The sequence below is a fragment of the Panthera leo genome, chromosome A2 (assembly GCF_018350215.1).
Source record: "Panthera leo isolate Ple1 chromosome A2, P.leo_Ple1_pat1.1, whole genome shotgun sequence".
In the NCBI taxonomy this organism is placed as follows: domain Eukaryota; kingdom Metazoa; phylum Chordata; class Mammalia; order Carnivora; family Felidae; genus Panthera; species Panthera leo.
This window is the reverse complement of record NC_056680.1, coordinates 153,091,589-153,103,995: the sequence shown is the minus strand read 5'-3', so window position 1 is coordinate 153,103,995 and position 12,407 is coordinate 153,091,589. Positions and strand designations below refer to the sequence as shown.

At 43.1% G+C, this 12,407-nt stretch overlaps 1 protein-coding gene across 1 annotated transcript in view; it reads right to left on the bottom strand.

Annotated features, from left to right (window-relative positions):
- Positions 1-11,678, bottom strand: part of TBXAS1 (thromboxane A synthase 1) — a 153,548-nt gene extending 141,870 nt beyond the window's left edge. Inside the window, exon 1 of the mRNA XM_042926366.1 lies at positions 11,290-11,678. Coding sequence (XP_042782300.1) covers positions 11,290-11,378 — 89 coding nt within the window. The 5' untranslated portion in view covers positions 11,379-11,678. The remainder of the gene's footprint in view (positions 1-11,289) is intronic.
- Between the last annotated feature and the right edge of the window lie 729 nt (positions 11,679-12,407).

The window sequence follows — 12,407 nt, the reverse complement described above, 5'->3', positions numbered from 1 at the left end:
ATTACTCTATCTATCTGAATTCATGAGAATGTTATCCACTGCACATCAATGATGTAGAACCAGCACACAGCCTTGAAAGCCTTCAGCATTCAATGAGTGTGCGAACTAAGAAGTCATGTATTTACTCTTTCAGTGAGCCCTGTGCAAGGCATTCTGCTAGGTAGTGGGAACACAGGCCACTGGTGTGCCAGCAAGTCAGAGGGAGATTGATCCTGTCATCCCCTGTGCGCGCTCTCTCTCTCTCTCTCTCTCTCTCTCTCTCTCTCTCTCACTCTCACACACACACACACACACACACACACACACACACACACGTAACAGTAATCATTTGGAAGCAGTGTCACCATCTCCAATACCTGAGGCATGGTAATGATCATTAACATTTACTGAGCAGCTACTGTGCACAAGGCACTTACTGGCTCAAGATTCAGCCCTGCCCTCAGGGGCTTGGAGTCAGGCCAGGAAGACAGGACACATGCATTCACAGGAAGATAATAGAGTGAATGCCAGGATGGCTATAGAGACTGAGGACACTACAAGAGTTCAAGGTGGGGGCAGAGCTCCAGAGGGCTGGCCTAGTTAAGGTGACCTTCAAGAAGAGTGACATTTGGCCAGGTTTTGATGGCTGGCTGGGATTTAAACAGAGAGATGAGGGCATTCATACGACAGGGACTGTAATGAGTGAGCAAGAGTAGGGAGAAGAACAGGCACATTGTGTGCAGCCAGGAGGGAAATGCGGGGGAGGATTGTAGGGCACCTTTCAGCTGAAATGTGGAAGCAGAGGCCAGTTTGGATACAGAGCGCTGGCTCTCCCCAGGGTGTCTATGCATTGTGCTCAGAAAACAGGGTTTCGGTTGAATCCACTATTTGTAGAGGTTGGCTCTGCTTTCAGGCCATCTCTGACACCATCTTTCCAGATACCTTTGAGCAAAGGAAGGGTCGCCCTCTCTCTGGGACCATGTTCAGGAACTGCCGTCTGCTGAGGTGAAACCCAAGACACCCCTTTGCAAGGACATATGGAGGTTGAGGATGGCCCCACAGTGTGGCCCAGTGCCAGACTCTGCCAGGAGACCAAAGACTCTGCCAGGAGAGCCGAGGGCTCCAGAATCTACCCAGTCAGACAACACCCCAACCCTGCCCATCCCAAGGAAGTTATGAAACATCACATATTTCTGACAAACCAGAAAAAGGTGGCTCCTAATAATTGAAGCACCAAATGTACAGCTGCATGAACAAGTGTCCCCTGACCCTTCTCTACCCAAAGTTCTGTCCCCATATTCAGATATATGTTGTATATAAAACACTGCTAATGTTCCCAAAGACAGAGCACTTAACCTCAATGGCAAATGACAGCCTAGGAAGATGGTTGTTATTATGGTATTCAGGCGTGCAAGGAAGGATTCATTCAATAGCTCTATTTCTGGAAGAGCCACTGTCCTCCCAGGGAAAGCAGTCCCAAGCGTATACTTGAGCACCTCATTAAAGCACCAACATAAATCCGCTGATTTGCTTTGTTTATAGAATGAATGAGATCCTTCTCTCCTCTCTCCCCAGAGAGTAGATGCTACCAGAAGCCTGAACTCCTTACAAGATAAGAAGAGAAGGTTTGACCACAAGTCTTAAGATCATTGCTGTTGTTTTCTTTAAAACAAAACAAACCAGGAAGTGAGCAACAATGCATATTCCCTAGGAGTGTGGCCCCTCAAGTGGAATCCCCAGGCTTCCTGGTTCATAAACCTCTCGAGTATAGAAGAAGCCTTATTGTTTTCTAATCACATTTTATTTTGAGTTGAAAAGAAGACGACCCATTCTAATCACCTATTTGCCAATATTGGGACTGTTTAAAAAAAAAATCAGTCCATTCTCAACAAAAATGGCGACTGGCTGCCATGAGACTGTCAAAAGACTGACTCTAGACACCAGGGCCATTCCTGAAGGAAAGTGCTAAGAATGCCTTTTCTGATAGTGCCATCTCTGCAGCAAAGGTTTAGCATATCAGGAAAATGCTTTTGAAGGTCATAAAATTCATTTGGCTGTATAAGTTCTGGTGTGTATGCTAAAATAATCAGTCACGTTACTTTATAGTCACGCCTCGTACTCTCGTTCTGGAAAATCAATAAAGTAAGGGGAAAGCTAGGGATATTGTGTATAACTATGTGAAAGAGGGAAAACAAAAAAAAATATTCTGTGGAAATGGTCCTCGAGGAAGTGCAGACCTAGTTTTCCTAAGCAGGTTCAATTTTATCTCCAAGCTCATCGCTGAGTTATTAAACCAAAGTACCCATCATATCCTAAACAAAAGTACAAAAAATAAAGAAGGGAAATAGCATGCATCTTTCTCTAGATGCTCTGGGGCACTGGAAATTATCCATGGCCTTTAAAATGTATTTCTAAAATGTGTCCATTATTCACACCCTTAATGTCTTGTTCTACCAAATGTTACAAATCCTGATGTTGTGACCCTTCCTCACCTGAAATTTTCTCCCTCCTCTCCTGTGCCACATCACTTCTCCCTTATGTTTCCAGACCCAGTCCAAGACCCTTCTGCTTCTCCAAGCCACCTCCAAGGGGCTGGGGACCCAGAAAGTCTGAGGAGCAAGGGCTGGAAGGCTAGAAGAGTGTCCTGCATGAAGCCATAATGAGGCCCCATGAAGTTGCTTTGTGAGAGTGTTCCAGGCTCCTGCCTGAGACACGCTCTCCTCACCATGGGAGCTGACACGCTCTCCTCACCATGGGAGCTGCTGCTGGGAACAAGAGGTGTGTCCAGGCAGAAGAGGGAGCAGTCACTAGTGGATCTCTTGTGCTTTATCTGACTTTTCCCTGGTGGTAGCTAGGTTCCGTGCAGACCTTCCCATACACTGAATCTAGATCCAGAAAGCACTCAGTGGTCATCTGTGCCAAGTGCCCATGCCACGTAGGAAATGCTTTGGCAGCATTCCTGGTGGATGTTGAGGGACGCTCACCACCTCCCAAGGCAGCGTTCCTGCCATGGCCAGACAGCTGTGGTTATTCGTTTACTTTGATGTTGAACTGGAGCCAGCCTGCATGTTGGCCCTATTTTGCCCTCCAGACTATCTATACCCTCTATGCTCTGAAGTAAATATCATCAACCCTGGTGCCTCAGAGCTTGCAAAAGGGTAGTTTTCATGTTTTATTCCTCCGTTCGGCAGCTCCCCCATTTCCACCAGACTACGCAGCTGCCTGATCACCAACAACACATCCAACCACTCATTTCAAGGGAATGTCTCAGCTGGTCAAAATTGACCTTCTCTCTATGATCCTACACATCATTTCTTTTTTGTTGTTGTTGTTCGCTTGTTTGGTTTTTTTTTTTAGTATTTATTTACATATTTATTTAGAGAACGTGAGAGGGGAAGGGGCAGAGAGAGTGTGAGAGAGACCAAGCAAGCTCTACGCTCAGCGCAGAGCCCGATGTGGGGCTCAATCTCACGAACCGTGAGAATCGTGACCTGAGCAGAAACCAAGAGTTGGAGGCTTAACTGACTGAGCCACTCAGGTACCCCCACAGTGTTTCTTAATCAAATAAGTTTAGGAAGAACTGGACTAAATGAAGTTAAACAGATTTCTTTACTGCAGAACCTCTTGGGAACTTTGATATGCTATGATTCTCCAAGAAGGCTTACCTTATGCTTAATTTCCCAAACATTGTTAGGAACAGAACTTGGGAAAATGGTAGCCAACTGATTTTCAAATACCCTCATTCTGCAGCCAGACACCCCTCCCTCTACCTATGATTATACCAGGGAACACCCACATGGCTTCCTTACTCTGACAAATTCAAGATTTCTTAGCTGGGCTCCATATTCCAATACAGTGGTGTTTGCCTTTTTAATTATTATTATTTTTAACTTATCGAGGTATGATTGACAAAGGAATTGTATATATTTAAGGTATACAGCTTGGTGTTTGATACCAGTATACCTTGTATAATGATTACCACAATGAAGCTAACTAACATATCCATTATCTCACATAGTTACCATTTGTGTGTGTGTGTGTGTGTGTGTGTGTGTGTGTGTGTGTGTGTGTGTGTGGTGAGAATACTTAAGATTACTCCCTTAGCAAATTTCATGTATTCTACATCACTACTAACTATAGTTACCAGGCTGTAAATTCAGCTCTAGAACCTATTCATCTTATAACTGAAAGTATGTCTCCCCCACCCTCCAGTCCCTGGCAACCACAATTCTACTCTTTACTTCCATGAGCCGACATTTTAGATTCCACATATATGTGCGATCATGCTGTATTTGTCTTGCTGTGTCTGGCTTATTTCATGTAGCATAATCTCCTCCACGTTCCTCCATGTTGTCACAAATGGCAGGTCTCCTTTTTTAAAGTTGAATAATATGCCATTGTATATGTAGAGCACATTTTCTCCATTCATGGGTCGATAACATTTAAGTTGTTTCCATGTCCTGGCTATTTGGTGAATAGTGCGGCAGGAAACATGGGAGTGCAGATATCCCTTCAAAATGCTGATTTCATTTCCTTTGATATATCCTCAAGAGTAGGAGTGCTGGATTGTGTGGTAGCTCTATTTTTAATTTTTTGAGGAACCTCCCTACTGTTTTCATAGTGGCTGCACCAGTTTATGTGCCCACCAACAGTCCACAAGGGTTCTCTTTTCTCTGCATCTTCACCAACTCTTGTTATCTCTTGTCTTGTGAGGTGATCTCTCTTTGGATTTGCATTTCTCTGATGATTAGTGATGTTAATCACCTTTCCATAGACATGTTAACCATTAGTATGTCTTCCTTGAAAAAATGTCTGTTGAGTTCCTCTGCCCATTTTTTGAATGGGTTATTTTGTTTTGTTGCTATTGAGTTGTCTGAGTTCCTTATATATTTTGCACATTAACCCCTTCTCAGATATATGGCTTGCAAATATTTTCACCCATTCTGTAGGTTGTCTTCTCATTTTGTTGACTGTTTTCCTTGTTGTGCAAAAGCTTTCCAATTTGATGTGGTCTCACTTGTTTATTTTTGCTTTTGTTGCTTGGGCTTTTAGTGTCCTATCCAAAAACTCAATGTCAAGATCAATGTCAAAGGGCTATCCCTTATGTTTTCTTTTAGGAGTTTCACAGTGTCAGGTCTTACATTTAAATCTTTAATCCATTTTGAGCTGATTTTTGCATATGGTATAAGATAAGGGTCCAGTTTCATTCTTTTGCTTATCACAAGCAAAACTGATCCAGTTTTTGCAACATCATTTAATGAAGGGACTATCCTTTTCCCATTGTGTGTTTTTGGCTCCTTTGTCACAAATGAATTGACCATATATGCGTGAGTTTATGTCTGGATGTTTTATTCTGTTCCATTGGTCTATATGTCTAATTTTAGGGAAGAACCATACTGTTTTAACTACTACAGTTGTGTAATATAGTTTGAAATCCAGAAGTGTGATGCCTCCAGGTTTGTTCTTCTTTCTCAAGATTGCTTTGGTTATTCATAGCTCCATAAAAACTTTAGGGTTTTTTTTCTATTTCTGTGGAAAATGCTACTGGAATTTTGATAGGGATTACATTGAATCTATAGATTACTTTGGGTTGTATGGACATTTTAACAATATTAATCCTTCTGATCCATGAACACAGGATATCTTTCCACTTATTTGTGTCTTTTTCAGTTTCATTCATCAGTGTCATAATTCTCAGTGTACAGATCTTTTACCCACTTGGTGCAATTCATTCCTAAGTGTTTTATTCTTTTTGATGCTATTGTTTTTTTGTTTTGTTTTGTTTTTAATGTTTATTTATTTTTGAGACAGAGAGAGACAGAGCATGAACGGGGGAGGGGCAGAGAGAGAGGGAGACACAGAATCGGAAGCAGGCTCCAGGCTCTGAGCCATCAGCCCAGAGCCCGACGCGGGGCTCGAACTCACGTACCATGAGATCGTGACCTGAGCTGAAGTCGGACACTTAACCGACTGAGCCACCCAGGCGCCCCTCTTTTTGATGCTATTGTAAATGGGATTGTTTTCTTTATTTCTTTTCACATAGTTTGTTGTTATTATAAAGAAATGCACCTGATTTTCATATGTTTGACTTTATATCCTGCAACTTTAAGGAATTTGAATTTCATAAACTTTATTTATTAGCTCTACCAGCTTTTTGATTGGAGTCTTTAGCATTTTCTGTATGTAAGATTATGTCATCTACAAACAGAGACAGTTTTACTTCTTCCTTTCTAATTTGGATGCCTATTATTTCGTTTCCTTTTCTAATTGCTATGGCTAAGACTTCTGGCTTGATCTTGAATGCTAGTGGTGAGAGTGGGCATCCTTGTCTGGTTCTGATCTTAGAGGAAAAGGTTTCATCTTTTCACTGTCAAGTATAAGATTAGCTGTGCACTTGTCATATACAGCCTTTATCAACTTGAGGCACAGTCCTTTTATACCTAATTCATTGAGAGTTTTTATCACAAAAGGAAGTTGAATTTTATCAAATGGTTTTTCTGCATCTATTGAGATGATTATGTGATTTTTTTTCTCCTTCGTTCTGTTAATATGGTATATCGTGTTATTTATTTGTGGATATTGAGCCTTCCTTCCATCCCAGGGAGCAATGGTTTCTTTTAAATATGGTCTGGGACTAGATTATCTGGATTACCAGATATGGTCTGGGCTTAGAATTAGAATCTAGTCCTTCTATACGTAAAGCAAGCTCTATCAGAAAGAAACTTCCAGGTACAATGATTTTCATTATAGTCTTAAGTCTTAATAATCACCAATAACACTTTACCTTAACGTTATCTTAGAATGAGACTTGATCAGAACTCTAAAACACCCTGATACCTATTTTCACAACTAGTTGACTCATTCCTCTGAGTCTTGGGCTCCTGAGCCTTAAATGCAGCCTGGCATGAAAAGTCCTTGCATCTCTGTAAGACAGCACTTCTCAGCTGCCAGGGTATTCATGTATTTACCTGCTTTGACTCTTTAGCTACTTAATGGAACTGCTACAGTTTACCTTTCACACTGCCTCATTAGCCAAGAAGCTCCCTCATTACTCTAAATTCCCCTTGTATATTCTACTCTGTTGGTGGAAATAGTGAGATTATAGCCCCGAAACCTCCATTCCCACAGCATGAAACTGGTTTCCTCTTCACTACTAGAGAAGAACAATTTCCTTCTCCTTTTAATAACATAAAGTAACATAATAAAACATAAAAATAACATAAAGTAACAATTTTTTGCTCCGTAATTCATACTCATGAAAGAAATGTGGAAGATGTAGAAAGACTAAAAAAAGAAATAAAAATCATCCATAATCCCACCAATGAAGAAAAACCACTATTAATATTTGGGCTACTCTTTCTTTTGTTAATTTTTTAATGTTTATTTTTGAGAGAGACAGAGGCAGAAACAGAGCACGGGGATGGGGAGGGGCACAGAGAGAGGGAGACACAGAATCTGAAGCAGGCTCCAGGCTGCTTCATATGTGCTTCATACATACACCTTTGTATGTACTCCTAGCTAATATATTCTATATGCCTGCTCCGTCTTCCAGCCCCAGTGGAGTAGCCCTGATCTCCTTATACCCCAGTTCATGCTACTCAGCCACATATCTGTCAACTTAAATAAGTATTGTTGAAAATCGTGTCAAATTCACTTTGAGGAGAACTACTGAAATATACTATGCCTATTTTATAATGGTCTCCTTTTAAATGAAATTAACTCTTCGGTCTTCTTTCCAAATTCACATGTACACTTAACAATTAAGAAGTATTTATCAAGTACATGGCATGGTCTCTGTTCTACAAGGTGGGTGGGGATGCAAAAACAGTACACCTGCAACAATTTAAAAAGGAGTCATCAAGTTGGTACCAACTGAAAACACAGCAGGCTTTCAGGAAAAGGAGTGACTCATATGGGCAAAACTGTTAAGATTTGTACTGAACTATAAAGGCTCAGAGAAGAACCGGCAAGAAAAGTACCAGCAGAGATCAGAGGCTGGAATTAGCCTTCAGCCAACATTTATTTTAAAAAAAATTTTTTTAGGGGCTCCTGGGTGGCTTGGTCGGTTAAGCGTCCGACTTCGGCTCAGGTCATGATCTCACGGTCCGTGAGTTCGAGCCTCGCGTCGGGCTTTGTGCTGACAGCTCAGAGCCTGGAGCCTATTTCAGATTCTGTGTCTCCCTCTCTCTCTGCCCCTCCCCTGTTCAAGCTCTGTCTCTCTCTGTCTCAAAAATAAATAAATGTTTAAAATTTTTTTTAAAATATATTTTTTAATGTTTTTATTTATTTTTGAGACAGAAAGAGACAGAGCATGAGCAGGGGAGGGATAGAGAGAGAGGGAGACACAGAATCCAAAGCAGGCTCCAGGCTCTGAGCTGTCAGCACAGAGCCCGACGCGGGGCTCAGACTCATGGACTGTGAGATCATGACCTGAGCCGGAGTCGGACGGTTAACCAACTGAGCCACCCATAGCCAGCATTTATTATGTGCCAGTGCTACATACTGGGCATTGGGGGGAGGGGAGGTGATGAGAGATGATAAAAGCAGCACTGAGTGGGGGCTTGTAAGTGCCCTGGACAAACAGGAGAAGCTTCCATGAGGAGATACCCCTGAACTTAGTGCTGAAGGAAAGAGAAGAAGGGAATTCCAAGCATGGAGACTAGCAACGGCAAAGGAAGGACTCATGCAGCAACATGGCCGCTCTCAGAACAGGATATGGGGGATGGATGAGGGAGATGAGGCCACTGGAAGAGGCAGGAGCCAAACCCTAAATCCTGGGTGCTGTACTTCTTCACTTTACCCCCTTTAAACCAAACGCTAGATGAACATTTGTGCCATGGATAGAAATTTCTGGAATTGCAATGAGATATGAGACCTCGCCCCTGCCTTGCAAGAACTCACAGGCTGGTTGAGGAGGCAAGAAGCAATCCTCATAATCCTCACTCTCAGAGTTTAGGCTCTCCATGACAGTCTTACCTGGCCCAATGGCAAAGGTAACTCTCAAAGGAAAGACAAAGGAGTCTGGTCAGGGCACACCACCCTCCATAGTTTCTTCTTAGGAGCGAGATGGCTGTGGGGGGTGGGGGAGGTCTCTCCACCTCAGCTTTCCCTGAGCACCCCTCTTCTCCCACAAGTACCTCTTAAGAGAATGAAGCAGGAGGGAGACCCCACCTCATTCAAGCTGGAGTCTGTTGCTCAGAGGCTACCTAGAGCCCTGCCTGGAAGAAGAGGGTCTTGAGCTGGATCAAGGGATGGACTCAGGAGCTCCAGAGCCATGGCCAGAGCCACTCCCTTCTGCTGCCTGCTCTCCTTCAGCATTATTCCCTCCAGACACCAAGCTTACCCCAGAACGTCCATGTATCCCCCAGCCTTGGGCATCTGACCCAGACCTCCTGTTTCCTGACCTTGTACCAGAGCCTCCCACTCTCTGCCTGGCGTACATTAACAGATCAACAAATATTTCTGCGATAACAAGTGGAAGTCAGCTTTCACTTCCTATTTACCACCTCTGCTTCATGCCTTTATCTAATCTCTGTGTCTTTGACCCAGGTTATTAATATGGCCCCGGGAATAGATTACAAATGCAGAGCTGCCTTGCTGAATGGTGCGGTGTTATTGTCCGTGACTCCCTGATCTACACTGATTATAAACATCCAGTTACGGCAGCTTATCAGTCAGGACACATGCCCTTTTCCATGACCAGAGCAACATTAACGTATGCAATTCATTCATTCGTTCATCAAACATTTATCGAGGCCGTGCTGTAAGTCAGACGCTGAGCTGGGAGTTGAGGATACAGAAACGAAAACACACACACACACGCACGCACACACGCTAAAGACAGAAATGTGTAGAAAAGTGTATAATCTAAACATTAATGCTGAGACCACCTGGAGGATTCAGGGGGGACACACTTTGAGAACCACAGTCAGAGCATAGCTATTGATGGGAAAATATATTCATAATCATACTAATCAGGAATTTCAAATATGCCTGAACCACTGAAGACTTATTTTCCTCTGTTGTTAGGTTACCTAAATGGTTGCGAACAATGGCGGTGGACCTCTATGAAGCACCTGCTATGTGTTGGCACAAAGGCGTGTGCATCACTGAGCACAGAAACACGTTGAGATGGATAAATGGGGTGCAGCAGGGGAAGAGGGCTACCATTTGCTCCTGGTTTTGCATGTGGCCGGTTTCAAGGAAGAGAAGCTACACTGAGAACTAAGTTCAAAAGATAATTAAACCAGTTAAAAAAGCAAAAACAGCACTGGGACTGAAGCAGAGTTTCAGAGCCAATTTCCAAGAAGTAATTTCATCATCATAGAACATCAAACGTGAATTCCATTTTCAGCTATGCAAATTCCAAAAGAATAATACCTCGCATTTGCATAATGCTTGATGCTTTTCAAAGTGCTTTCCCAGTTATTAATCTAGGGAAGGCTTTATTATCACCAGAAACATAAATTGAAATTCTGTTCAAACTCAAGTTCTCCATTAATTTTTTCACTTTCCCCTCAAAAACCAGAGCCACCTAAATCCAGGTGCTTTGGCTTGAGTGGGTAAGTGTAATAAGTTTAACCAGCAGGGTGAATATGCATAAATGGGGCATATTGTGGGCCCTTGCATCTCCAGACACAGGCCTTCGGCAGAGCCAAACTTCAGAAAGCCTCCTGTTGAATTAACAAGATAACAGACGGCTGCTCTCAGTTCAAATCCGAGGTCCTTTCGGGGTCTCAAACTTTGTGGGCACGGCACACGCTATGTTCATCAGAATCCATTCCCTTCTATCAAATATCAGAAAACTATGCAATCAGTTCCACCGCTTTGTCCTTAAACCTGCAGAAATCCCTGTGAATGACCTCCTGCAAAGTGGTCCACGATGCCAGACAGCTCCGATATCCTTTTTGTTTTTAATGGCATATGAACCGAGAGCTGAATCTGCTGTAAATCCAACAGGGGGAGAGGATCTCAGAAAAGTGAGGTGGAAGATATGATGGGTACGAGGAAATACTTCTCCCCAAACCTTTCCAACTTGTTTCTTTTTCCATCTCTTGCAAACTTAATTATGTGTAGTGCTCTCAGTCACTGAATCACCAGCCTTTCCTGACACCTCGATCTCATGCATTTTAGCAAAAGATTAACCTGGCTGTTTGCTTTTAATTCTGAGGCTGTGTTAATACTCAACTCCCTCTAGATTAGAAAAGAAGAAAAACACACTCCCACATACCCCTCCCTGGCTCCAGCAAGGCTCCAGGGCTGCTATTTCTGACATTGCCACAGTCATGGGAACCTGCTGGCCACACTTACCATTTCAGGAGGGCCAAGAGGACCACTGACAGGGCCACTGTCACCATGGGGCCATTCACTTCCAGTTTGAGAAACCCCAAGACTTCCATTGTTCCTCAGAGTCCGAAGAGGGGCGGTCCTCCAGAGGAAAGAGGGAGGCTGATGCCCCTGCTGTTACAGGGACCACGCTGTACAGACGGAAGAAGGAACAGGCAACCAAGAACACATCACACCAAGTGGGTCCCCAAAATGTGCTGCTCGTCAGAGTGTCTCCTTATAAAGAGGAAGGAAGAGGAGGGAAGAAACACAGAGTTTCAGTGTAAGGCAGTGAATCAGCAACTTTATTTTCTTGAGGACTGCACTGTCAATAAACATTTATGTTAACTCCCCTGGGAATTAGCAGCAGAACTGGTCCCATGTTTGCTGAGAAGCTACGTGGTTGCAACCAGAGATTTCTACTCTGATGCGAAGTCTGAGTAGTCTACGAAAAAAGACTCCCCTTCAAAAAAATTAATTCATAATTCAGTAAAGATATGGGTCAGGAGACTCTGAATGTCCCAGAAAAAGTTGGGGTCAGGTATCAGCCTGATGGAAAATACTGGCTGCATTGAGGACATCGATCCCACAAAGTTCATTGGTTCCTGGGGTCCGAGGGGCCCTTGATGACTGGCTGTTGGAACAGAGATCTTGCCCTGTGTCAGCACTCTCATCATGAGTCAGAGGATTTTTCAAACATCTAAAAGCATATCCACAGGCTCATGCGTTGGTCCTTTGTTCTAGTTCTGAGCTTATCTGACTAAAGTAGACAGAATTATTTTTTGCTTATTAGTCAGCATATTACACTTTTAGTAATGGGGAGGGTGTATTAGACAGTGAGTCATTCACGCACCATGACATTCATCCATCCATTCGGTATGTGTGGGGCACCAGGCTCTGAGCTGAGTTTACGGTGTTTGGAAAACAGAAGTAGTACCAGACTCTGGGAAAATTTCTCTGGGGAGAGACAGACAATAGACAGGTAGACAAAGAAGTAATTGCTCTGAAGGTCATGAACACACAGCCATGACTGAGAACAACTAGAGTGACCCACTAAGAGAGGGTTATAGGGGAAATCTATCTAGAAAAGAAAGTCTGAAGCT